The sequence below is a fragment of the Sceloporus occidentalis genome, unplaced genomic scaffold (genome assembly GCF_023333645.1).
Source record: "Sceloporus occidentalis isolate IW3139 unplaced genomic scaffold, rSceOcc1.0.p SCAF_212, whole genome shotgun sequence".
NCBI classification, from domain to species: domain Eukaryota; kingdom Metazoa; phylum Chordata; class Lepidosauria; order Squamata; family Phrynosomatidae; genus Sceloporus; species Sceloporus occidentalis.
This window is the reverse complement of record NW_028317192.1, coordinates 172,440-199,910: the sequence shown is the minus strand read 5'-3', so window position 1 is coordinate 199,910 and position 27,471 is coordinate 172,440. Positions and strand designations below refer to the sequence as shown.

The 27,471-nt window shown below is 44.4% G+C and overlaps 1 protein-coding gene across 1 annotated transcript; it reads right to left on the bottom strand.

Annotated features, from left to right (window-relative positions):
• Positions 1-271: 271 nt before the first annotated feature.
• LOC149277513 (RNA-binding protein 20-like) lies at positions 272-24,402 on the bottom strand. The gene is made up of 14 exons (XM_089502802.1): positions 24,316-24,402; positions 19,402-20,259; positions 17,105-17,166; positions 16,899-16,984; positions 16,372-16,472; positions 12,365-12,505; positions 11,806-11,937; positions 8,386-8,465; positions 7,610-8,262; positions 7,035-7,108; positions 2,806-3,424; positions 2,466-2,567; positions 2,117-2,238; positions 272-382 (listed from the first exon to the last, which is right to left on the bottom strand). Exons 1-14 carry the CDS (start codon positions 24,400-24,402, stop codon positions 272-274), a joined length of 3,228 nt encoding a protein of 1,075 aa, XP_089358928.1.
• Positions 24,403-27,471: the final 3,069 nt, after the last annotated feature.

The following is a 27,471-nucleotide window of genomic DNA, read 5'->3' as shown; positions in this document are numbered from 1 at the left end:
CTTGTGGTTCGTCTCACACTTTGGGTTTTTGGTTTTTCAAGGAAAGAAATCCAAACTTCTCACGGGGGTTTCCTGGTGAAATGAATCCTAAAAGTTGATTTTGGTTCCAGGACTGATGCTTTCGGTCGAGCAGCCTTTCATTTATTTGTATCTCTGCCCTTCCCCTACTTGCTCGGCGTTCGATATAAGAGGGTTAATGGCTGAGACGCGTCCCTTTTTTGCGTTGCTCTAGAACTATTCCATTGTTCTTCACTCAGAACGCAACTTATTTTTATGGCCTGTTCTTCTCAAACTGAGGGACGATACCAACATCTTCTTGCTGGGACCCTGCATTCACTCCTCCTATTCCTAAACTTCCTTCCGCCAGCTTCGACAAGTAATTCTAGAAGAAGAAAAGAAGAAAAAAAAGGCATTGAATTAGAACTAGAACTATTATTTTAACCTAAACTTTGTGCTTGAGGTACTCGGCTCCATCACAGCTCCTTGCTCGGTCCAGCTGATCATGAGACACAGGAGGACAAGCTGGACGCCGGCCAACTCAAACTCCTGTGTTTCCAGAGGACGGGTCTCTCTAGGGTTATGGGCCAACTTGTCCAACTTTACGACAGTGGACCGGCCACCGAAATTAAATTAGGGGTAGGTTAGTAGAAAGCTAACCAAGTGTCTACTTGCCAATTCGGCTTGAAAGCACACTAGAAGGACTTTGATGACAAGTGCGCTTGGGTCACCAACTGTGCATGCCTTTCGTTTTAGTGCCAGCAGGGGGCAGAGAAGAGTCAGAGGATTAGAGCTCTGAGCAAAATAATCGAAATAATTTATTTTCCATAAAATAAACAAAGGAAATAAAAACATTTTAATAATAAAAAAAAAAGGCGAAATTACTCATCCACTTGGAAGATAAAAATGTAATCAATCCAATGGGCCGTGAAATAAAACCAGACTTAATATTATTGCCTGAAATAAAAATATATATTTGGAGTCACAAAAAATACGCATGTTAAAAAACATCCGTTTGTCCGGCTGAGGGTATGTTCTGTCCATCTCCTTAGTGCAGCCAGATCTTTGGAATGTGAATATCAGCTGAATTATTACGAATTATCAAAGTTCTAAACTTTTTTTTGGAAAATATGAGAAACCAGGAACTTTTCAACGTTCTACTGATTAATGTTGTTTTTTTAATGTATTTTTAATGGGTTCCAGTGGCACGTGTCCAAGACACGGCTTCCTACAGGAACTCCCCGCTTATCGCGGAGATCTGTGCGCTCGCAGTTTAAATGTTGGCCTCGGACTCGGAGCCTTAATTGCGGGATAACGATAGCAGAGAGCAATTAAAAATGACAAGCGTAACATGCCTTTTAGTGTCCGCATCCCGGGGGCGAAGCCCAACTTATGTCAGGAGCTTAAACCTTTTAAGCGAGAGCATCTGTCTTCATCCTTCACTCGCACTTGCACTCGGATTATGGCTTTATTGAGAAACAACGTTTGGTAAGGTGGGATCTGAGGGCTGTCAGACAGCGACCGAGTCCATCGCTAGAGAGTGGCCCTTCGGGAATACAAAAAGCTTTCGCTAATGATATCTTGTGTCTAACGGTGCTGCGCCGACTCTCGTCCGGCTTAATCTCTGCGGTAATAACGCTGCCGAAGGTTACATTACAGTTACTTGGGCCGCGGATGTTTTCTTAACCGTTTACACCAAAAATAATTTACATTTCGGACAACTAACTTTTATTTAAACAGAATATTAATCAAGTACTCAGCCAGGCCAAGATTCCAAAGGATTGTTGGCGGGGGGGGGACGACATTTTATAATTACCCCTATTTTCTAGCACATGCACTGGAGAGGGTATGAGATACGCTTTCTAAGGATACCTGTGAGGGTCAAACCTGTTGAGATTTGATTATTACTGTGCAATATATACATTTATATATACATATATTATCAGGTTGGGACGGCCAACCTAAAAGGTGCCCCAAAACAAGGCAAATCTATACAGAAAATATTAAGAGTCGGCTTTCTTAATAAGATCAACGTAACAATGTAGCATCAGCAGTGAAATTGTGGGAAGGATGACTGCGGGGCTCCGTGGCCCCGGCCCCAGCATGGGGGATAACATACCTGGAGGTTTTTGTAGTGAACCCGGCTCCGGCAGTGAGATGTTTTCGCCGTCTCTTCGCTGGTGTAAAAGAGACCGCAGAGCTTGCAGTAGAAACCCGTCCGCGGAACCACAAATTCCACACCTTAAAAACAATGTTACAATAATTGAATCGTTTAGACAGCACTGGATACATTCACGAGACTTTCTCCTCAGGCCGGGCCGGCGCCATGAAGGAAGCCAACAGCGCGTTAACGAGACGGTAACATTTTTTATTCAAAAGTAAGCTCTAATTTACCCCTGGAAGCTACGATCTGTGGCAGAAAGTGGCACAACTAGAGTTATATAATCTGTTTACTGTTAAACTCTTACCTAGGGGTATGCTGAGGTCAGTAAATATGTCATCTTGTTCCCATGACGGTGATGAATGAAGTTCTTTTGATCCAAATTCTGAGACTTCAACAGATTTCCCTTCTGAAGACAAAAGAAATTGGCCTTAATAAATCCATTCGTAATCTAAGTGCATAAAGAGATTTATATTTGGTTTCTTTGGTCCCCCCCCCCCCCCCGCCGTACATGTTCCCCATGGTATGGATTAGCAAGTACTTAGTGCTAGCCAAGTCTGTTCTGGTGGCTGAGAAATATACTTTTTGGGATAAAAACTATAATTAATAATAAGCAACTTTAAGCCAAGAAATGTGATTTCAGTTACCGGAGATGGAGAGATTTGCTTCTCTCCCGTCCCGCCTTTCTTCTTGGCTCTGGACGTTCCACGCTTTCAGGTTATGGTCTGCTTGAGGCTCTGTCCTCTGATAAATATCCGCGCATGGATCTGGATTGTCCCCAATCTCCCCTCTGTAGTCCATGTTTTGAAGCTCTGTGGTCTTACTTTCACCCTCCGCACTTTCCGCCCGTCCTTCCTCCTCTCGGACGCAACTTGGTCTGCCAGGAACTCGGTTCTCTTCCACGTCGTGGAACTTCTGCTCAGCGCTCAGGCTGACATCCGGGACGCTGGCAACTGGATCGCAGCAGCTGCTGTCGGGACTCGCGGTTTCCCTCAGCGATGTACAGCTCATCGCGATGGACGCCTCACGAGGAGAGGAACATTCGCTTCGGCTCGATTGGCTCAAGCGGCGTTCCAGATCCAAAGTCCCGACTCCATGCGGATACATCTGAACGCAATTATCATTGTCCTTCGGTTCCACGGAAACAATCTCCTCCAGTTCTGTGATATCGGGTTCTAGAATGAAGTCTTCCTCTCCCACCTCATCCACAGTTACCAGTTCCTCCATATTTGTTGGATACCAAACGTCACTTTCGCTTTCCCAGTCCTCTTCCTGATAAAGAAATCAATATTATATATTATATTTTATATTATTAACATGAATAATTAATAATCTGATTTGCACAGACAACATCCGACCTCTGCGATCAGAATAATTCAGCACCCGGATCCTGCTACAGTAACCAGCAGACTTCCAACCAAACGTCGTCTGATCGTGTAAATAACTGTGATGCCCCGTTCTAGTATTTTGTTGCAAAATAGGGTGCAAAAAAAAACTTAAATATTAAAAAAGTAGTGATTGCCAAATGTGTCACCCAAATGGCTCACATACCTCTTTGACTTGTCATTATTTAAAGATACACTTACTTGAGTCACCTGCATTCAAGCAGGAATATCAACCATAACATACCAACTGGGAGTCTTTTATATAATCACAGCGGGGGGGGGGGATAGGAAGCAGTCAGACTGTGTGACCCCCAGAATCTGTCCCTTCACCCTGAAGGCAAAAACCCTGAGACTCGGGGGCAAATCCTGAGAGATCCCAGATATGGGTAAGGGGAGGCTCAAGTTATAAATTGATATACGAATCAGGGAACATTACATTTTTTTATTTTTATCGGATTATGTACCACGGAGGGCTTTCACTAATTTCCCATCACCAGGGCCGGCCCTACAATGGAGCCGAGTGGGGCAATTGCCCCAGGCAGCACTTTTGAAGGGGCGGCACTTTGCTGCCCGAAGCGCTTTTTTTTTTTTTGAAGCGGAGGAGAGAGAGGGGCGCCGAGTGGTTTTCGCTTACCCGCTCAGCGCCCCTCTCTCTCCCCTGCGAGCCCTCCAGCTCGGTCTCGGTGCGGCTTGTAATGCTGAGCGCCGGAAGTGACGTTCATTTCCGGCGCTCAGCATTACAAGCCGGCACCGTGGCAGAGCAGGGAGACTCGCCGCAGGACTGTTTAAAGGTAAGTACAAAGGGGGGGGTAAATAATGGCGTCGGCGAAGTTTAAAATGCCGCCCCCCCGGCGTTGGCAGGGGGGGCGGCTTTTTAAACTTCGCCCCAGGCGGCATTAAGTCTTGGGCCGGCCCTGCCCATCACAGCCATACCTGCCGGTATAATATTAATAATACTCCCCTTTTAGACCTCAAAATAAACACTGGTTCTGCCATATCTACCGTGCTAACTGGACGGGATTCCTGCCCACGCAGACACTGATACCGTCTCCATCTGACCGTTAGCTCATGATTAGAAACATACCAAGCTGGACCTTCTCCAAGGACATATCCCTTCAACCCCAGCCATGCACTAACCTCAACTCCCCTCGCTGGGATGCCATCAGAACGCATCAAAGCTTCTATTACGTGTGTATAGAACGCGGGACACAACATATATGTCTACGCTCCGTGTGCGGTATGAAATACTCAGATGCCCCGGACCAGGCCAGGCACGCTCTGAAGGCTGGATATTCCCTTAAGCAAAGTTACAAGGGGGAGGTCAGCGCGGGGCAAATCCCTCAGACAACAGCTATGCAAACCGGTGTCAGCCATATATCCAGCCTGACTTGTGCAGATGAAATAACAGAGGCCGGGGCACAAGTCGACGGGATCATTTTCATCAATGGATCCAGTTCTTTTTATAGTTTAAGTTCACGCAGCCCTGCGGCTTAATGACTGCTGCTCAACACGGCAAATTGTTGATTTATTATTCGGCTGAAGGCCGTGTTAGCGGAGATGCTGGAGGATCAAGGAATTAAGGTAGATCAGAGAGGAACTCACAGACACCTCTTCATTTTAACTCTTAGTTGCTGAAAGATAAGACCCATTCGACCCCCCCGGGTAATCTCCCGTTTCTCCTGCTGTAAAGACTCTTAGTCTTAGATTCAGGAGCCGTATGTCCATCCCATGCATGTTTAATACCCTCTACCACTTCTGCTGGGAGGCTGTTCCACTTATCTACCACCCTCTCAATAAAATAAAACTCCACTCCATTATATCTAAGACTTTCACCCTCTAGTTTTAGATTACGGCCTCATGTTGTTCTAACATTTCTCCTCCTATTAATATGACCATCTAGGGCAGGCAAAGTCAGAAGCACAGTTTCTCTGTGGATAGCGGCTTCGCCGCACAGTGTAATGGAACATTTTGCGTGGACTGCAGTAATATTATATATATATATATTAATATTACCTTTTAATATGTTAGAAAGTGAGACTTCTGTCACCTTTATCCTCTCACCTATTTCAGCTGTAGCGTGCACTATGAGTCTGTAGCCCATACATGCGCAGTAGCGTGTGATAGCTAAACTCATATATATACAAAATGAGCTCCAATGGGAACCAATAAGGGTTCAATCTGCATACTCACAAGCTGAGAGGCAGCCACTAGGATTTTAGGGACCGGAGTGTCCATGTAACTAATAGTGAGCACCAATTAGCGGTAACACAACTAACTGAGTTCCGGGAGAGGGCTCAATAACAAACACCAGGGCTGAATGCTCCATGTGTCTGCGTAGACAGACCCCAAGACCGGGTTTGCTGTCGGAGGCACAATAACAGTTCCTTGGTTCTCGTATGAGACCGAGAGGCTGGAGTCCCGTTTTATTAGTCTGACGCGTCCCGTGGAGTGTGACCAGGATTACAGATGACCGGGTTGTCTGTGCGCGTGCCGCGCGGCTGCCAGGACATTTGTAGCCGGCAATAGGGACAAAAGTCACATTCCCCGCGAGTCAGCTTTTATACCGCAGTTTAGGGTCCCGAGTAGGTAGACGGCAGACCCAAAAGTGACCTAATCTTATGAAACCCAAAACCCAGCAGGCTGGTTCCGTACTGCTGCAGTGATATTAAGCACTGCCTTGGAGCGGATGGCCCGGCGAAGCCCCGTAGAGCGTGGTGTTACTTTGTACGCAGCGATATCTGGCTTATTTATAGCCTGAATTTGGTGAAGACTCCGCTATTTTATTTCAATCTATAGATCTATGATTCTAACTCCCATCTGGTCTATCTTTAAATAAAAATGTATATTTTTACTGTTTTAATAGTCAAAGTTAGAGGAAGACACATCTTACGGGTCATTCCCTTGGAATGACCAGGAAAGGAACTTATGATAGGGCTAAAATCAGTCAAGAGCCCCTATACCTGAATTATCATTTATCTACTTATGGATTTATTTTCTTATGTTCCCAGGGCCGGCCCAAGGCAAAATACCGCCTGGGGCGAATTTTAAAATGCCGCCCCCCCCCTTATCTACCCTTCCTCTCCCTCCATCCCTGCTGCCCCCCCCCATTATCTACCCTTCCTCTCCCCCCCCCCCCCTGTACTTACCTTTCAGCAGTCCTGCGGCGAGTCTCCCTGTTCAGTCTCGGTGCCGGCTATGAGGAAATCTTCCGGCACTCAGCATTACAAGCCGGCACCGAGACCGAACAGGGAGACTCGCCGCAGAGGAGAGAGAGAGGGGCGCCGAGCGGGTACTGACATCGTGGTAAGCGAAAACCACTCGGCGCCCCTTTCTCTCTTTCGCTTTTTTTTTAAAAAAAAAGGGCTTGGGGCAGCAAAGTGCCGCCCGTCCAAAAGTGCCGCCTGGAGCGGTTGCCCCACTTGGCTCCATTGTCGGGCCGGCCCTGTATGTTCCTATGCGGTCTGGGACGCAGTCACGCTGGCTCAGCATACCTTAAGTCTTACTGATTCGGCCCTTCCTTCCTCCGGTTCTTTCATTTCTTTGCTTAACGCAGAGTTATGTTTGTCTTCTTTTGCTTCTGCCTGAGATGGAAACAGAAAAATCTGATATATTCAATATTCACAGAACACAATATAGTAATGGTCTGAAATTATTAGGTCCATAATTATAATAATTATAGGTCCGTATTATTAAAAATAATATATTTTTAACCAGAATAAATTAATTAAAATCACTTATTTTAAATAAACATCTAATAAGCATGTTTATTTTTATTTTTTTAAACTTTTGTATCCCATCAAAAAGTCTGACTGAAAGTTGTTGGGATTTGGGAATAGATGTTGGTTTTGTATGTTCTTGGAGGCGGCTCAGCTAATGGAGACACCTGAACTCATTCATCAGCTGCTGGGTTTTGGCGAGATCAGCCCAATCCCATGAGAACATCCACAGGGGCGAGAATCCTCCTTTAGACCATTATTTCGAGTGGAACTCCTAAACCCTAAGATGTTTTTCAAATGGGGAGGAAAGTAGCTCATAGGCTTCATAGCACCAATCTATCTGTGCCAACCCTCCATGAGGTTTACCTGTTCATTCTCTTTGCTTTCTTGAACGCTCTCTGTGGTCTCTTCCTCGGTTGAGTTACCCTTATGGTTCTTCTCCGTGTTCTTCTGACTGCTGCCATCGCACTCTTTGTTTGCCTTTGCCTCTTGTGTGTCTTTCTTACTCGGTTCCTCTTTATGGTTTCCTTTGACCTCCCGCATTTTCCCTTCCTCTTTTCTCTTAGATTTTCCAAGCGTGTCTTGAGGTTTTCCATCTGCCTTCGACTTGGCCTCCTTCCTATAGTATTCTCCCTCCCTGCTTTTGTATCTAGAGGATGAGTGAGAGTTACTGTATTTATCCCGGTGTCCTCTCAATCCGTCCACGCGATCATCCAGATCTTGCTTTTCCAGCTGTCTGGAGTAATGCTTCCGGTCGTGCACCCAGTGGTCTGTCCTATCTCTCTTGTCTTCTCCATTGTCCCTCCATGATCCCTGTTCCCGTTCATCTTCCCACCTCCCGTACGATGACTGGTCCCAGGACTCTCTCCCGTTCCCCCATTCAGTTCTTGATGCTCCTAAAGGACTGTGCGTAGAACTACAGGAGGTGAAACTAGGCGTATGAGACCTCGGGGACAAGGAACGGCTCACAGGGCTACGAGACCTTGTTCTCCCGTTTTGGTACCTGCGCATGGAGATAAAACACGACAATGGATGCTGCAGTATTGGTCTACGTCACATACACCTTAAACAGAGGATAATTCACCCAGAATATAACAACACAGTGTTTTTTTTATCTCAAATGTACCTGTCTGTTCCACGGAACAGGTCCCTCTCCCTCTGTGAATGGATATCATGGATTATGGCATCGACATTCTTACCCGGTTTCTACAAAGAAACAGAAAAAGCTATAAAAGAAAAGGCATCAACCTGTAGTTTGTCTCCTAAAATAGAGAACAGATGGGGATGTTTCATGTGAGATTTTACACGACTAATACAAATATGTTCCGATTGGGACAGATTTATATAGAAAAGGGATTTATGTTTTTTTTCAAAAAAAACTAAAAACAAACAAGCAAATGGAAAATCTCTAAGCAAGAAAGTATCCCAGTGTTGAATACCTGATAAAATATTTATTATTTAATAATATTTATTATTTATTAAGTCGCTCATGTGATATACAATGACTTATATTATCCAAGTCATCCTGGATTAGAAATAATTTCTTTATGCCGCAAAGTCATATTTTTTACATTTAGAAGAAGAATAATGGGGTTTTGTTTACCGGCTGTTTCTATACACATTATCGGGGCTTTTAGGGCTGTAGAACCCTGCGATACCCTCATACCCAGCAAACATTCTGACCTCCTAGAAAAGAGGGGCATCGGGGGAGGAAAGAGGGGCATCAGGGGAGGAAAGAGGGGCACAGGGATCTGGGTACCAAACTAAACATAAATTATATGGACAAGAGCTGAAAACTACCACTAAAACCCCACAAACTAGGTACATAAGTCCCTGTCCACTGAGCAATGTGATTTACACGGCTGGAATAATAATTAAATGCCCGGGTCTTACTGTGTACAGATTTTATATAAGACTCAGAAAGAACATCTAAAAACAGCCTCCCCCCCATCGCCTCCCCTACTAACGGGCTTAATCCTCATTTAATGTATAGCCGCGCATTGGCAGCTATCAGGTTCGCTCTATTAATAACGCGCAGCTCATTGATGATTTACTATTTTGTGTATCTGCTCTCGTGTGAAATGTAACGGTTATCGGGTTTCTCACATCTGCATGGATCCCCGGCACATTTACCCCTCTCAATCACCACCATGAAACAGCGTGATACCGCTACTGTCTTCCCCAAATACACTCTTAAAAATAACGCAGCTAAATAACGCAAAACATCAAATATTATTATCGACATAAATCAAAACCAGGTAAAAATTGTCTATTTGTTATTCAATTTTTTTTATTGAATAAATACTTTTTTAACTCATGCTCTGGGCATTGTGTCTGCAACATAAAGCAAATCCTATTACTACAATATGAGTTTATGAGAATATTCGTTTATGAGTGCTTTAATATGCATTCTTTAGAAATTAAATATAAATATAATCATTTAGTAGAAGCTGCAGCTGTGAAGCTGCAGACCCCCCCCCCCCTCCTCTGTACTCCAATGATTCTCACCACCGGTTGGCTGATTGAATCAGTAAATTTAAAAGGATCTCTCAGCTATAAGATGCATATGGTATACTTTATAAACATGACTATTCAAAAGTTTGGGGTCACTTAGAAATGTCCTTGTTTTTTGAAAGAAAGCACATTTTCTCCATTAAAATAACATGAAATTGGTCAGAAATCCAGCGCAGAAGGGGTTAATGTTGTAAATGACTATTGTAGCTGGAAACGGCTGATTTTTAATGGAATCTCTTCATAGGCGTACAGAGACCCTTTATCCCTCCCATCACTCCTGTGTTCCAATGGCCCTTTTTCACTCCCATCACTCCTGTGTTCCAGTGGCCCTTTATCACTCCCATCACTCCTGTGTTCCAATGGCCCTTTTTCACTCCCATCACTCCTGTGTTCCAGTGGCCCTTTATCACTCCCATCACTCCTGGGTTCCAATGGCCCTTTATCACTCCCATCACTCCTGTGTTCCAATGGCCCTTTATCACTCCCATCACTCCTGTGTTCCAATGGCCCTTTATCACTCCCATCACTCCTGTGTTCCAATGGCCCTTTATCACTCCCATCACTCCTGTGTTCCAATGGCCCTTTATCACTCCTGTGCTCCAATGGCCCTGTATCACTCCCATCACTCCTGTGTTCCAATGGCACGTTGTGTTCGCTGATCCAAGTTTAAGTTTAAAAGGCTAATTGATGGTTAGAAACCCTTTTGTAATTTATGTTACAGCCAGAAATGTCCTTGTTTTCCGGTGGTGTAGTTGTGTAATTGGCAAACTAATTAAAAATAATTGAACAGTAAAGTGTCTCATTGAGACGAGGCAGGGATGTGTGAACACTGAATCCAAACAGCTGTCTCTTCTGGAGAATGCGGTTTCCATTTCTGACCCGTCCAGCGCTGGCCGAGAGCAGTGGGTGGCCTGGATTCCTTTCGACAACCTGAGCTCAGCTTTTGGTAAAAACACATTCCTACGGCGTTAAAAATGTCATCTTGTGACCGTTTGGTAACGAAAACCTCACCCTCTTGGAATCCAGCGACAAAATTTATGGACAAATGGGTTCTCGGCCGACCTTCCGCTAAAATGTCCTTCCCGGGCGATGAAACTTATTGTGGACCAAAAAGGTGCCAACAGCCAAGACATTGACGAAGATCAAATACAAAATAACTCTAAGCTACGAGCAGACAGTCGGTTTTTTATTCCTCGTATCAGATTAAAAATACGTTTTCAAAAACATTGCGTGTTTTTTTTTTTACCCCAGTTGTAGTTTTTGTCCCATAAAATAAAGTTTTCAGGCAGCTGTTTGTATGAGTTCTCGCTCTGTTATCTGCTTCTGGGCAAAACCTCTCCCCCGATCCTCCAATAAAGTAAGTGAGAATTGCCCTTGGGCAGCAGCCCACCAAGAATTAGCCCTGTGTGGCTGATGCCCCGTCTTACCCTGACTGTCTAAATACAGAAACACAGAAGAGGTCAGAAGGACACGGAGAAAAATCATGGAATGTGTATGAAGCAGATCCGCACCGAAAAGAGGAAAGAGAGAAAAGACCCCCAAGGTAGGGGGTGAAACACCAGACGCTCCGCCATTGCCCGGGGTTTCCAGCTGAGAAGTCTGAATACTGAGCTGAATTACTTAGATGTTATTCTGACCTGATGACCAGGACAGTACGTTCCGTGACACGTGCAGAGAGCTCCCGCAGAGCAGTAAATGCCTCCGGCCCCGACATTTAAAGGGACGGCAAGCACAGCGCGCGTCGGTAACATTATCTACGCTAAACTGTGGGAGGGGCTTAGCCAGCGAACCGATTCTCAGGATTCCTGCGAGGTTCCAAACTTGTTACATACGAAGGTAACTAAACCATGAAATTAAAGAGACAGAACAACAGAGACTCGGCGTTTCCAACACCGGCAGCCTCCGGGACCGGCTTCGCAGATACGTCAGATCTCATGGTCTACCCGCGAGCGTCAGACTTCACATCCCTTCGAGTGTCACCAGGTTAAAAAAAGTACTGAGATCAGCAAGTTCCTCGGCTTTGCTAACTTACCTTGAGCTGCAGCTCTATGTATCGCTTCGACATGCGGATAAGTAACTTTTCATCGTTGATCGTTGCCGGCTTTTCCTGGTAGAACTGGACCATAGCCTCGGCGGCCTCCGTATACGCCATTTCCAGAAACGCCTTATTAGAGGGAAAACAAATAGGAATTTAAGCAAATAACAAGCCAATTCCCCTCCGTTTCCCATGATCCTTTAGTGCAGAAGGCAGCCTCCCGCCAGGCCGCGCAGGAAATTGGAAGCTGCTTCCTGTCCTCTCCCTGCGTCAGCCCGAGCAGGAAGTTGGAAGCGCGTGAGCCTCCAGCGCTAGAGATTGTTTCCAGCCGCGCAGGTCCCTCCGTAACGCTATTATCACAGATATCTCAGGGCGACGGGGTGATTTATACCCTGTGACGTGGCAGCAAGATGGCGGCTCCCACATACAGCACAAGGGGGATAACGGAAGGGAAACATTTTTATTTTTGGATGCAAATACATACAATAAAGGGAATCATCAGAATCTGGACCGAACAAGCACAACTTTCTTGTCGTCATGGTATCCATGAACTCACCTGATTTGTAGCCTTCATGAGGATATAGTTGGTGATTTTCCCAAAAGGTAACCCCAGGTTAATAACATCGTTCTCGTTGCTTCCTTCTGGGAGGTTGCAAATATGGACCACGCGACCCGTGCTGGACTTCCTCTGGGCGAACTGGGATGGGGGAAGAAAAGATGAGTTATCAGAACTTGACGGTCAAGCTTTTTTCTACGTCGACATCAGAAAAGAACCAACTGCTTCTCGGATGGGCTTCTAAGATGATGAGGTGGGAATGTCAACATTCTCGAGGGCAGACGCCAACCAGAGCAGAATAAATGTATTTATTCAGACATGGAGGATTATAGTAAGAGATTTCATGTCATGGAAACTCCTCGATTCCATGCTACAGCAGTCAAAATGTTTTTACAGGCTGCTTCCATTACGTTTCCATCCAATGGTTCATCAGCCACCAAGAAATATCGCATTACATATTAATAGAGCGTCGTCAGATTCCGTGGGGCTTTTAAAACAAGTACAATGAATAAAAAGAACATTAAAATTCCTAAAATACGATTGGACGTTAAGATTAACGCACGCTGAGACATACTGCAGGATTAGAAGAGGGCCTTGTTCTGGTGAGTTTACAATCTATTTGATTACTGATGGACATGGAGATGAGCTAATTCCCCGACACGCATGTTCCTGGGTGGACAATAAACTTAGTCTGTCTGAGAATAATCTGACGTATCTGGGAATGTCCTCCGGGACTCGGAAAAGAAACAGACAAGCACTTGAGTGAGGAACGCGTGTTCTCGGGAAGCGTCTAGAATGAAGTCATTGATTGCTGTGTAATATAACTACATCATTTATGTCATAAAAACAAGATTTTAAGGGAGAATAATCAAGTCCAAGGTGGTTCTCTCTCCGGCACCATATTCTCCCTATGGGCTGCCCATTGGATGGGGTCTTAAATGTTCCCCCTTCTGGAAACATTTCTGTGGACACCCATACCCGTTTACTAGGAGATCCATGACCACACATCTGTTCTGATATGGATCCCACCCGGTTCTTCTCAGCCCGCTCCAGTAAGAGAGAGTGTTCGATGACATCATATAGCAAGATTGAGCCACATGACCTCACTGGACCCACTGGTTAACCTGGCATGTGGTAGAACATATTCCCGGTAGATACGCCTCATTCCGACTGTCTGCCTATTTTCTATTTTATTTAAATAAAAAATGTAAAAAAAATTGTAAGGCTTGAGAAAAAAAATTTCACGTTATGTCCTAAAAAACCCCTCTAACTTTAACTAACGACTCCTAACTGTTTCCAAGACATTTAAAATAATTGTGCAAAGATTTGGTTTGACCGTATTCATATTATTACAAACATGCCATAATCATATAAAACAGAAACATAATTCTTTTTTCATTTGCTGGCAGACCGGCCCCCGTTCGCCCCCCGTCTAGTCTGCCCGTGTTTTTTGCTGTAACAACTCAAACTTTAATCAGTCGTCGGTCTCGTCTTAGATTCAGGGTTAGGAAGGGTTTTTGTTGGCTGATTTTTTCCGACAGATATAAGCGTTTAGGGTTTTGCTGAGAACCGCGTCGTTCTATTTATTCATCAGAACCCAATCCCCGGTCGGCGAAGTTCATGAATACGGCTCCGGCGTGATAGCAGCTGGGATCTGCTCGCCGAAGACATAAATATCCGTTTGCAGAATGCGTGGCTGGACTCTTCTCCGAAACCTGACCACTCTGTTTATGATAAAACCCGGCGGCCAAAGTGTATCTGCTGCCCGGCGGAGCGAAAAGGCTGACGCTTCATTTGGAAGTGAATATTGCCGCTCAAATTAATTTTTAATCTTATGCCATCAAAAGTATCCGCTAAAGAAATTTCTCACCGGACGTCCTCTACAACCAACTAAATTTGGTGACGAGCGTCCCTTGTGCCTCTCCCAAGTTTCAACGCGGAGGGACGACGGCGGCGCACGGAACACACCCGACGCAATTGGGCAATTTGGCCAAAATTGTTCAAAAAATGTTGGCTGATCCCAGTTTTGCTGGAGGGCGCGGTGAGTTCTGCCCGAAACGAGTCCGTTCGGCGCCCGTGAGATGTCGTCCGGAAGACGAATGTCCTCCGAAAGGGTTTCAGATGCACAGGAATTCGGCTAAATTCAGCCACAGCCCCCGATAAACCAGCAGCTGAAGCTCATTAGATTTGAATTATAACCAGGCGGGGTCTCCGTGGCCAGACGGTAACCCCAAACAAACTCTGAGTGCAAAAAGATCTTCCGATACATCGCCAGACGATCGCAGTGCTAATTGCAGAAGACAAAGGGCAGGCGGGGCTGTGAAACGCATACCTCCCAAGTGTCCCAAAACCCCATGCTAATTTTTTCATTTTTTTTTTTACGTAATTATTCTAGGGAACAAAAAGTTATTTTATAAAACAAAAAGTCATGAAATTCTATTTAAGGTTTGTTTATTTAGTTGAGAGACGCATAGAGCTCTCCGAAGAACCGCGAACGAGCCAATCGCTAATAAGAAGTAAAATCTAGAACTTTTTTTATACGCAAACAAATCTCCTTTTAGTAGATCTGTGTCTCTCACACACCGCCCAGTGGGGGGGCGACAGTCATGATTTTCAGGCACTGGCCAACTGGCCTGGATAGCTACCCCACTGTCTCACTTTTCCAGGCAGTGAGGGGAGCGTGGGCTGGTTGAGGAGATTCTCTTCTAACCTCCCCTGATCTCCTCTGACCCCCTCTGTCCTCCCCTGATCTCCTCTGACCTCCTCTGACCCCCTCTGTCCTCCTCTGACCTCCTCTGACCCCCTCTGTCCTCCCCTGATCTCCTCTGACCTCCCCTGATCTCCTCTGACCCCCTCTGTCCTCCCCTGATCTCCTCTGACCTCTGTCCTCCCCTGACCTCCCCGGATCCCCCCTGATCTCCTTTGACCAGCCCAGGAAGCGCTTGCTGGCCACACCCCCAACCCCTCCAAATTCCAGCGTCTCCCTGTAATATTGTCATAAACAGCAGACACTCAGAGATGACTTTTAACAGCAACTTTCTTTATTTTCTTTCTTAACATCACCATATTCTTCCTTCCAAGTCCCAGCTCCCAGCAAGCCAATTCCCCACTTCCTGTTTCCTGTCCAGAGTCCTCTTCCCTTAAAGGGATGCTTACTGTATGTTACATGCCCCACCCCTTTCCACACCCCAAACAGACGTGTCCCTCCCAACATTTTAAATGACTGAGCATTTTTTAAGGGGGTGTGGCTAGAGGCATGACTGGGGCGGGGCTTTGTAATATTCGTCACGCAATTTAACAACTTGGGGACGACGCTGCGCAGGTGAGCTTACAATCTAATATCAAAAAGTAAAAGCCGTCAGTGCTAAAGCTTTACTGACCCTTTCGAGTGGCGAAGCTCCCGTAAATCTCACAGGAGCTTAGAAGAAGCTATTATCACCTTCGTGCTGCGCGACCGGCGCTGCCAGCTCAACATCTGAGAAATGGATCGCCGAGACCTCAGTTATAGACGGAGCGGAACCTCCTGCCCCTCTCTTGGCCGGGGTCGGAATGGCTGCGCTCTTTAATAGACTCTTTAATATGATCTCTAATTCTCACTCGCACAGAAACTCGACGAGGTGTCTCATCGAGAATAACTTTACGCAAAACATGGAGAGAACCCCTAGGCATGCTGGGAAAACAAATCTTAGCAGATTGCTCACTTTATCCTCTTCTCTGAAAGGGTTAATCACATAAAAAAAGCATTTTCAGTTTCTATGGTAACAGCCTATCACTGCCTGCTTTAGTGTCACGTGACAATTAGGCTGTCCTGGCAAAAAAAAAAGAAATTGGACAAAATTGTATTTAATTTAAGAATTATTTTTGGGGGGCATCCACAAGGGGGGGTACTTGCCCCCCCTGGAAAATTGCCCCCCCCTGGAAATTCCTTGACAGTGCTACCGATAAGTCAAATCTCTGCATTTTCGCCAAATAATACAGACCAGCTGCTGAATCGCGGGGGCAATTACCTTGACTCCAGAGGGGGGTCCGGCGAAGGACAATCCGGACTGAAGGAAAGCAGCAGCCGGGGCGGCCGGCGTGAATAATTGGTCGATTTCTGTTCCGTAACCTGGAGGGGTCGATAGATTAATGAATTGGTCCGGAATGCAGGCGATTGCAGCCGCGCATGTCCACAGGGTGCGGATTTAACCAAAATGTATTAAAGTTACTCAACTTTACGGTAATAAAAAGAAAGACACAAATGAGAATTTTTGAGCAGCACTACCACGGAGAAGAGACTTTATGGTAGTAGAGATAACTTAATGGGGAGGAATAATCATGCGGTGTATGTGGAATACATATAAAGTTCTATAAGAACTGTGCTGTAACCTATAGGAGCCGGAGACCGATGGATTTCTCTCTCCGGCTCCTGAGTGATTTAAATGGAATGTTTTTGGGTCCTGAAATGTGCGGATTTGGTAATAAATGTGCGGCGGGGCGCTCGTTATTCTCGGTGACGGCCGGCAGCTTCGCGCAGGGTCAGGGAATCGCTCACCGTCTTTCCCGAGGGGGTTAAATTCGGCGTTCATGGAAGATGGGGAGATCCCGTCGGGCGCGCTGGACATGCAGTGTATTCCGGCACTAAAGAGATGGAAACGGAGGTTAGTGTCCGCACTACTCCCACTCCCACTAATCCCACACTCACTACTCCCACTACTCCCACCGCACAGCGATGTGCAAACCCCCTCACAACCAACTCACTTTTCAGACACGGCCATAGCTTTCTGAATGTGCATCCTGCCTTTAATATGAAGCTCCCAGTCCTGGGGAGGAAAAACAGAACAATTAGACATCAGGTGACATCAGAGATTCTGGATCCAGAAGTGTCCCGGATCACTGATTTATCTATACATTATGCAGGGGCCGCGCACTGATTTATCTATACATTATACAGGGGCCAGCTCACTGATTTAACTATACATTATACAGGGGGCCGGTCACTGATTTATCTACACATTATACAGGGGCCAGCTCACTGATTTATCTATACATTATACAGGGGCCGGATCACTGATTTATCTACACATTATATAGGGGGCCGGTCACTGATTTATCTATACATTATACAGGGGCTGCTCACTGATTTATCTATACATTATACAGGGGCTGCTCACTGATTTATCTATACATTATACAGGGGCCGGATCACTGATTTATCTATACATTATACAGGGGCAAGTCACTGATTTATCTATACATTATACAGGGGGCCGGCACGCTGATTTATCTATACATTATACAGGGGTCGGCTCGCTGATTTATCTATACATTATACAGGGGCCGGCTCACTGATTTATCTATACATTATACAGGGGCCGGTCACTGATTTATCTATACATTATACAGGGGCCGGCTCGCTGATTTATCTATACATTATACAGGGGCCGGCTCGCTGATTTATCTATACATTATACAGGGGCCGGCTCACTGATTTATACATTATACAGGGCATTTGTAACAGTTATAAAATAAATCTAATATCTCGAGTGCTATTTCCCGATTCTCAGACTGATTATATTTGTTTCTTAGGGGCAAACAATCTAACTCAGACTCCGTAATTACCCCAGGCCCGTGGATCATATCCTTTTACCCCACGTATATCAGCTTCTGCCCCGCTCCAATCATTATACCTCCATTAACCTATTAGACGTTTTATGGGATTTAGCTGGCCCGGGGCCAGGTTTATAAAGTGACAGAGATCTTTGTGATCCTAGAAAGGCATCCCGATTACATGAGGTGTAATGAGGCATGCCGCGCATGTGCCAAGGCCGGGTTAGACCAGGGTCAGGCTGACATTGGCTGTATCACTCGGCAGTTGCTCCTGAATATCAACGCCCCTGGATTATATCAGACGATACTTTTAAATCTGACATACCTCCGTGGCAGCGTGTTGAGGGATTATGCGTGCGCGAGTGTGCTCTGCATATCCTGCTGCATCAACATTTTCAGAGGCTTTCCGGGGGGGGGTTTAACCTTTTCACTGTCAGAGGGGCAGACCCACTAAAAATTCACCCAACATTAAACAGCCACGGACTGAGGGTTAATAAAATTAACTTTCAATGCAATGATACATCATTGAAACAATATTTTTTAACAAATTACAGTATAAAAAAGAATCCACATTTAATTCCCAGTTATTGGTTATGTCGGAAACAGACCTCAATAATCTAACGAGATGAATGAGTATAATGAGTGTGAATGAATGAGCTGCCACTCAACATGTCAGGGAATTTATTGCAGCGCGTTTTACATTCACTGAGCATAAACTGCTGAAAAGTATCCCACTGCTGCCACCATCATTAATAACCGTCTTCATATCTCCATCTATTATCTGTGGCTGTAAAATGTAAAAAAGTCAAGGATCTCTCCCCGCTGTCCATTAATATTGGGTGAGCGGTTAATTAGAGATGAACACACTATATGGGATACTCATTATATATATATATATATATATATATATAAAGCTATGTGTTCCATAGTCTCCCTCTCATTATTTGGTGGTAAAAATAAAGTCCCTCCCTGGACTCCAAATCCCTGTGCCCCTCTTTCCTCCCCTGTTCCTCTATTTCCTCCTCTGATGCCCCTCTTTCATCTGATGTGCCCTTCTTTCCTCCTCTGATGCCCCTCTTTTCTCCCCTGTTCCACTATTTCCTCCTCGGATACCCCTCTTTCCTCCCCTGTGCCTCTTTTTCCTCTTCTGATGCCCTTCTTTCATCTGCTGTGCCCCTCTTTCCTCTTTTGATGCCCCTCTTTCCTCCCCTGTTCCTCTTTTTCCTCCTCTGTTGCCCTCTTTCCTCCTGTGCCTCTTTTTCTCCTCTGATGCTCTTCTTTCATCTGCTGTGCCCCTCTTTCCTCCTCTGATGCTCCTCTTTCCTCCCCTGAGCCTCTTCTTCCTCTTCTGATGCCCCTCTTTCCTCCCCATCGCCCCCCCGATGCCCCTCTTTTCTCGCAGCTCCTGTCTTTATGTTTAGCACCGACAGACCCTTTTTGTTACGTACCTTTAGATTAAAAACCTTCTTGTCGCAGATGCTGCAGGTGTGTGGAAGGTGGAGCGGGGGAATCCCGTGGATGTCATTCAGTTCATGTGGCTGGAGGTTGGTGACGCAGTTGGACGCGTTCCCGTTATTGTGCCTGCTGAACGCCGGGGAGTTCGAGGGGCTGAACTTGGTGTCGGGAGTGGGTTCTTCTGGATTGTACAGGTCACTCCTCGCCTCGTAGCGCTGAGGGGGCGATTGCCACATGCGATTTGATTCCCATTGGCTGTTTGCTGGGTTTCCACGAGATGTCGGACCCAGATCTCCTTTCTGGTTCATGGGATGATGCTGTCCTTGGCTATCAAAATATTCCTTTTTGTATCCATGTTGGGAACCATAATGACCATCTGTGCCGGAGCCCGTGGCCCCCGCTGTGAACCTGTGGTACGCCGACTGGTCAGTATCTGGAGCGAAGGCCTGAGACCCCGCATAAAAGGAACCAGGCTTGTTTCCACCCCCGCCTTTCCCAAAGCCAGGCGTGGAGTTTTGGTTGGGATTCTGAACGTGTTTTGGTGCCACCGGGGTATTCTGGGCAGAAAACGGTATTCCGCTCGACGGAAATCTGTTATTGTGCATGGAAGGTCCAAGAGATGCCCCGATCATGGCGTTTCTCAGCGGGTTGAACAATGGCTGTGACATCGCTACCTTGGACAGGACCTGGTTGAGGACGGTGGCGGCCGCCGTGTTACCGGTCACCGCGGTCTGAGCCAATTTTAACCTCTGCAAGGTGAGCTGAGCCTGCAGCTGAGCGAGCTGGATGCTGGCCGGAGACGGCAAGAGAGGGTTGGCGGCTCCACCGCTCAGAGCGGCATTGAAATGATTCTTATCCACAAAGGGGGATGCACTAAAAGAAAACGAAAAAATATATATATTTACGGTTAAAACCCCAAAAATTTTATTATTAGTCCCAAAGTCCCAGCGAGCCAAAAACCTCCCAAAGATCGCATTCATTCAGCAAGTGGTGTTTTGTCTGGTAACTGCGAGACGACTCAAGACATATTAAGTGCAAAGTATCGTCTTACGCATTCGCCCCCTACCCCAACGCGCATTTGCTTCTACCATCTTTCCTGGAAACCTGCATTTCAGTCCCTACACAGTAACTATCACATGTCCGCAATTGGTAGGTAAATGAACCTTTAACATAATTATAGCCGACCTGTCCCTTTTTTTAAACCATACATACGCTAAACAACTTAGTAAGAGAAATATCCAAGTCCATCAAGCTTAACCCCACTGATCACCCAGAAGAAGAAAAAACCCCTCAATGCAGTGATTTTATATACTCTCTGGCCGTATAACCCGTTATATCCCTGTATATTCCTCATATTATATATTATATACTCTCCGGCCGTATAACTAATCCCGTCCTTATAACCCGTTATATCCCTGTATATTCCTCATATTATATATTATATACTCTCCGGCCGTATAACTAATCCCGTCCTTATAACCCGTTATATCCCTGTATATTCCTCATATTATATATTATATACTCTCCGGCCGTATAACTAATCCCGTCCTTATAACCCGTTATATCCCTGTATATTCCTCATATTATATATTATATACTCTCCGGCTTTATAACTAATCCCGTCCTTATAACCCGTTATATCCTGTATACTCCTCATAGTATATATTATATACTCTCTGGCCGTATAACTAATCCCGTCCTTATAACCCGTTATATCCCTGTATATTCCTCATATTATATATTATATACTCTCCGGCCTGTATTTAAAGGCATCTATTGGATCTGATAGCGCAGTCTCTGTGAGGAGCGGATTCCACATCTTTACTGCTCTTACTATAAGGAACCCTTTTCGTTGCTTTAAGTAAAAATGTATTTCTTTCAGTCTGAATGGACGGCCTCTCGTTCTATTTAGAGTTCTATTAATGAACAGGTCATCAGAAAACGGCTGGTGTTATCTCTGTACCTATTTTGAATAATGACATCATATTCTCTCTAAAACGCCTTTTAACTCCTCCGTTCCTCTTATTATTTTTGTAGCTGCAAGCTCCAATATGTCTTTTTTTTATTAAGTGCCCTGAATATTAATGTTGCTTACAGAATAAAATAAGGAATATGCAGTATATGGATTATTTATATATTTAGCCAAAATTCTGATATTTTACAGGAGTTTCTTTTTTAAAACAATCGTTTAGATTCCACTCGATGGGTGACTTATGGGTCGGTGGGGGGAAAGGGAGAAGGGAGAGAACTTCAGGACTGGCAATTGATCAGATATTGCTGGCTCTGCCACAGGCTGCCACCGATCCCAGCCTGGTAGGAGTTTTAAAGCAAACGTCTCCAAAACACTAAATTCATATACACAAAAAAACACAAATTATTGGTCATTTTAATAAATTTTTAGAGTTACGGCAAAAGCCGAGAAGGAGAGATTTCCCCTTTTATATATATTATATTCATATTATACATAAAAAGGGCTTTTTTGCATTTATAGAACTCTTTTCAGCGCCTTTTCGCTCGGTGCTGTTAAGGGGCCGGGGCAGTTTATTTACGATCCCACGGAGCTAAAGTGTCAAGGCTGTGGGATTAGTTAAGCAATGCCGGGTATGGATGTGATGAAATGTTTAAATTAGAAAAACAAGCAGCGCTTGCAATTCCCGCTACTAGCTACTAACTTACGCAACCGAATACTAGGGACTAGCCTCTACCACCTCTACCGGGAGGCTGTTCCACTTATCTACCACCCTCTCAGTCAAGTTAAAACTAGTTTTAGAATATATAACTGTATGGATAAAGCAAAACATGCATTTGGATAACCAACGTCTACGGCTTTCAAAGGAGGGGAGAATAGCTGTAGCGATATTAGTTGGGATATTAGTTTATATATATGGATTAATTAGATAATTCTGCAATTAATTTTGCTTTTTTTAACAGAAAAAAATCAAGGAAACCGCAATGTTGTTTGATGGAGCCGTAGTCCCCATGGAGATCCAACATATATATTCTATATGGTTCCAATGACCCTTCTTCACATATGGGGTGCATTGGCCCCCAGTCTATATTTAAGTGATGTGTGTTTCAAAATTAGCCAACCTTATGAAATCACCTTATTTGGTAAGGTTCGGTGACGATGACATCACGACACAATCGACACTAAAACAGTAATTTATTGCGAACCAACGTTTCAACTTTATCTTAAAACACGGTAGCCTCCTCCTTGGAACGTCGCGGCTTTACGTTTTATGTCTATCTATCATAGATTTCAAACTTCCAAAAATTTAACTTTTTTATAAAACTTTCCAAAACGAATAATTTTATTAGTAACGGTTTCATTGCCAGCATTGAGTGATTTGTGGCTTTGATTGTGGAGCTCGTATAATAATAATAATAATATTAATAATAATGTTAATAATAATAATAATAAAGAATCTCACCAAATTGGCCCAAGAGGAGACTTTAATCAAAGGTAATATCATTTATTGGGCCAGCACAGAAAAATATACAGCCACGTAAACCATCAGGGCCTCAGAGGTCTCTTCTACAGGTGGAATCATAAAGTAGAGACCTCTGATATGATATGGATACAGTTTGGCTACAATTTAGGATTATTATTAATTTAATATGTATTCAGATACAATGTATTTTAATGTAGCCTAAAAAATCTTTCAATTGTTTAAATGACCTTCAAATGAAACCTTGGTTACCGGGCTGTTGCTCATTAGCTTAAAATTCCCACCAATAGGAAAAATTCTTAAATGTTTTTAAATAAATTCCCGCTGCACATGATATTTAAAAATATAAATTAAAAAAACATAAAATGCAACTTTTTTCTGTTTTAAGGCACTGGGTTAGTATTATATTCATGCACAAAAAAACATTTCTAGGACTTTCACACAATTAACAAAATCACCACAATTTTAGCATATTTAAATATAGGCTTTTTTTTAAGAGTATATATATATTTACAAAGATAGTATAAAAATTATGTGCGGCAGTAAAATGCTTGGAGCCAGGAATATATATATATATAAAGTCCAGAAATGGAGATTTTCACCCAGATCCTGGCCCTTTACCAAGATGATTTTATATACATTATCAAAATACAGTGTGTGTTACTATATACCTTTTCAAAATAAAACAAGAGTTTCAGAGGCTTAGATGAAATGTAAGAAAGTTTTGCTTTACTGAGGGGGTGGTAGATAAGCGGAACAGCCTCCCAGCAGAAGTGGTAGAGGGTAATACAGTGAGGGGATTAAACATGCATGGGATAGACATACGGCTCCTGAATCTAAGACGAGACCAACGACTGATTAAGGTTTGAGTCTTCATAGATGGGTGACTAGACGGGGGCCGGATGGGGCCGATGTTTTTTATATATATATATATATATATATATATATATGATAGTGTGACGCACACAGCTGTGACGATATCCACGGGGCTTGTGTTTTTATTTAGTTACTCGCACAAGAGTGCCGTGACCCCGACCCAGCTGCGTAGTAACAACCCCCCGCCGGGACGGGGTCAGGGGCAGAATTCACACCTCAACACACTTAACAATCGTAACGGCGGAGCCCGCGGGGGTCCGCACTGACGGGTAATGCTCTCCGTGTCCCCGGTGACCTTGGCGCTCACCGATAATCTGGTGTCTGTGGCATTTACGTGGCATTTGAGGTCACATACAGACCCCCCACACCCCCAAAATAATTTTTTTTAAAGGAGGTCTCGTAAAATAAGTGGTTTCTGGACGCGCACCGAAGCGTCTCCCTCGGACGATCCTACCTTACGCCCGACGGGCGGCGATTCCCACAGCTTTGTGTCAGGCGCGTCTGGAAATCCCTTCCCCGCTGGCACTATTTGCACGCCGGGGTCCCTTCACATCGTGTCGGCTCGGCGCTCGCCGTATTTACAATCTGCCCCCTGTCTCCCAGGCTGAAGAGACGCGGAGGGGCTGGCAGGGCCGTCACGTGTTCCTCGGGGAAGACGGTATCTATCATTGATGACCGTAGCAGATGTCCCCCCCCCCGCCGGAGCCGCTGACGGTCCGAGATCGCCGGCTTCCCAACCCGCGAAGAATGTTTCCCGGCGGATTCTCTCGTTATAATTGGATGCGTTAAATTCGCAGCCAGCAAAGTAGCCGAGCCGGGACTTTGACTTCTTTCCATGTTGTGTTTTTCTATTTTTAAACCCGCCGTCCGAATACATAACACATTTTTTTTTTCTCCCAGATTACAAACACGGCAATTTTTTTTCCCATCCACAGTATTTTTGTGGGGTTTTTTTTTAACTATTGTACAGCGCCACAGAATAGGATGGTGCTATTTGAATCAATAAATAATAAAAAAAACAGCAACCCAAAAAAATGACAAAGTACAAAGTTAATTTCAGGCTCCAAATCTCTCTGTTTTTCTGGAATACACAGTTTTTATGAAGTATTGTACAACGCCGCAGAATATGATGCTGCTATATAAATAAAATAAAAAAATAATAAATAGGCAACAAAAAATATAAATACAGGTAAATTTTAGTATTAAAAAGTTGTTTGTTTTTTTAATTGGTGTTTTTTTCTGGTTTGCATTCATTTTAACCCTTTCAAATTTCATTTTAGAAGAACTTTTTTTAAATGGTTTTTAGAGACAGAAACCTTGATGACTGAAAAAGTTAACGTAATAAATAAAAAAAATACATACAAATTGCTAAATGGTGAACAAAAATACTTATTACACTGAAATACACCACAGGAAATAAACCCATACCTCCCAAGTGCCCCTGTTTAAAATAACCAGTCCCTGGACCCCTGATGCCCCTCTCCCCCCCCCTGATGCCCCTCTTTTCTAGGAGGTCAGAATGTTTGCTGGGTATGAGGGGATCGCAGGGTTCTACAGCCCTAAAAGCCCCGATAATGTGTATAGAAACAGCAGGAAACGGCTTTATAAATTAAACGGGGTAAATAAATTATTATCATTATTTTGATGGTTAAACAACTCGTTTTAAATAAGTCTTTTTTTTCGAGAATTATAATAATTAAAATATCTTAAAGTGTGATAAATGATTTCATTAATATCTAGATTTAGATTCTAGGAATGTCATTTTGTATCTATGATCTCTCCGCGTTCCGTAGCCGCAGGGTGACGATGCCGCCCGTGTCTCGCTTACCACAGAAATAGAACATTTCATTCATTTTCTCCCAAAATGTTCCCTGCTTTATACTGGGGGGGGGGGGCTTCATCCCATATTATATATCTTAGTATATTACTACAGTATAACGTATGCTTCCATCGGCTGCCATGAAGTCATTCTCGGGTAATTTGTTGCCCAGCAGGTGGAACTTAATGGTACATTTCAGTGTCACCCGTAATTAACCCTTCAGCCACCGCACTCTTGTAAAAGCTATTTTTAAGTCGGAAACTTTTGAAGGTTAATGGCTCGTGCTACACGGAACCAACACAACCCCCCCCCCCAGCCCCGCTTCCATACAAAGTTGCCGCCCCAGTTAAACCCCAGCTGTCTAAGTCCTTCCTAAGCCCGAAGTTCCTATTATTCTTCTGCTCGGTAACGTCTCGTAAACTTTTCACAACATACTTGGGATCTCACAGCTCTCAGGTCTTTAAACGGCCACCTGTGAGCGTCACGCAGCCCCCAACACCCCCCCCCGCTCAAAGACGAGACGTTTACGAGAATTTCGTGAATTGTTCTTTTTAAGATTCAGTGCGGGAAGCGATGCCGCCCTCTATAGGTCAAAAGGGTAACAGCGAGCTAAATGAAGCTTTTTGTATTTATTATTATTTATTGTTTTATATAGCGCCATCAAATTCCGTAGCGCTGTACAATGACTGTATATAACTTAACGTAGAACCTGCCGGCAGATCGGCCCCATCCGGCCCCCGTCTAGTCGCCTGTTTCTCCTGCTGTAAAGACTCAAACCTTAATCAGTCGTTGGTCTCGTCTTGGATTCAGGAGCCGTATGCCTATCCCATGCATGTTTAATACCCTCACTGCATTACCCTCTACCACTTCTGCTGGGAATCTGTTCCATTTATCTACCACCCTCTCACTAAAGTAAAACTTAATTACATTCCATCTAAGCTTCTGATCCTCTTGTTTTTAGATTTGCTCCTTTAATCCCCCCCCCCGGAAAATCAAATAGCGAGCGGGGAAAACATTCCCCACAAAAGTATGCGATACAAAAACGAGCAAAATATATAATATTGGTTTAATAAAGCCGACTAAATTACCCGTAATGTTCTAATATTTTAGTGAGTTTTGTGAAAGTTGAATAAAACGTTAGACGATATTCGGCGGCTCGGCGGCTTCTGCCGACAGAACGATGACTTGGAGTTTAGACGCACGAGGCCGGTATATTTGGAAACCCTAGCCGGTCCTGGAGGATTTATACCCCCGAGGGCCACCAGCTGAACATGCCTGCCGTACGAGAGAGGGTCAGCACCCGGCATTCATGGAACACCATGTGGCTATTTAGGGGAAGGTACGGCTCTGTAACCGGATCCGCCGCCCGGGGGCTCCTTCCCATGTGCTGCTGTGAACGCCGGCGCGCACGCGGGGGCCACTCGATCACCGCTCTCAATGTCTGCGATTACCTCCTATATGCGACCTTCTGCCTTCTCCAGGCGAGGTTCTGGTTCACAACATTTGTATCGGTCGGGACCTCAGCCAATGATATTTTAATCCTCAGAAAGGGATGCGATCGTTCCAGGCTGGGTGCCGAGACGGCCCCGAAAATCCAGATTTAATCATTAAACTGAACTTTTTTTAATTTATGTTTTATTTGTTGGAAATAGAGATATTTTAATAGATTTTTGGGGCAAAAATGGTTAGCTTTACCTCTTCTGCTGAGAGACTGTTCACCTTATCTACAACTCCTTCATAAAAGTAAAACTTCCCTCCATTCCATCTCAGCCTCGGACCCGCTAATTTTTACCCCATTTTAAAGCACCAACCGTCATACAGCTAAGGTACAGGATAATACACCCCGAACCCCTAAATCTGTATTTATTTATTTGCTTACTATCTTTTATTATTTATTTGTATTATTATTTAAACGCAGC

Bases quoted from the DNA above. Each gene is read 5' to 3' on its own strand.
- LOC149277513 (XM_089502802.1), bottom strand. From the start codon at position 24,402: ATGATAGATACCGTCTTCCCCGAGGAACACGTGACGGCCCTGCCAGCC. The intron at 20,260-24,315 runs GTAAATACGGCG...TTTGTGGATAAG, and splicing joins TGGGAGACAGGGGGCAGATT to AATCATTTCAATGCCGCTCT. The intron at 7,109-7,609 runs GTTGGCACAGAT...AAGCAAAAGAAG, and splicing joins ACAGGTAAACCTCATGGAGG to ACAAACATAACTCTGCGTTA.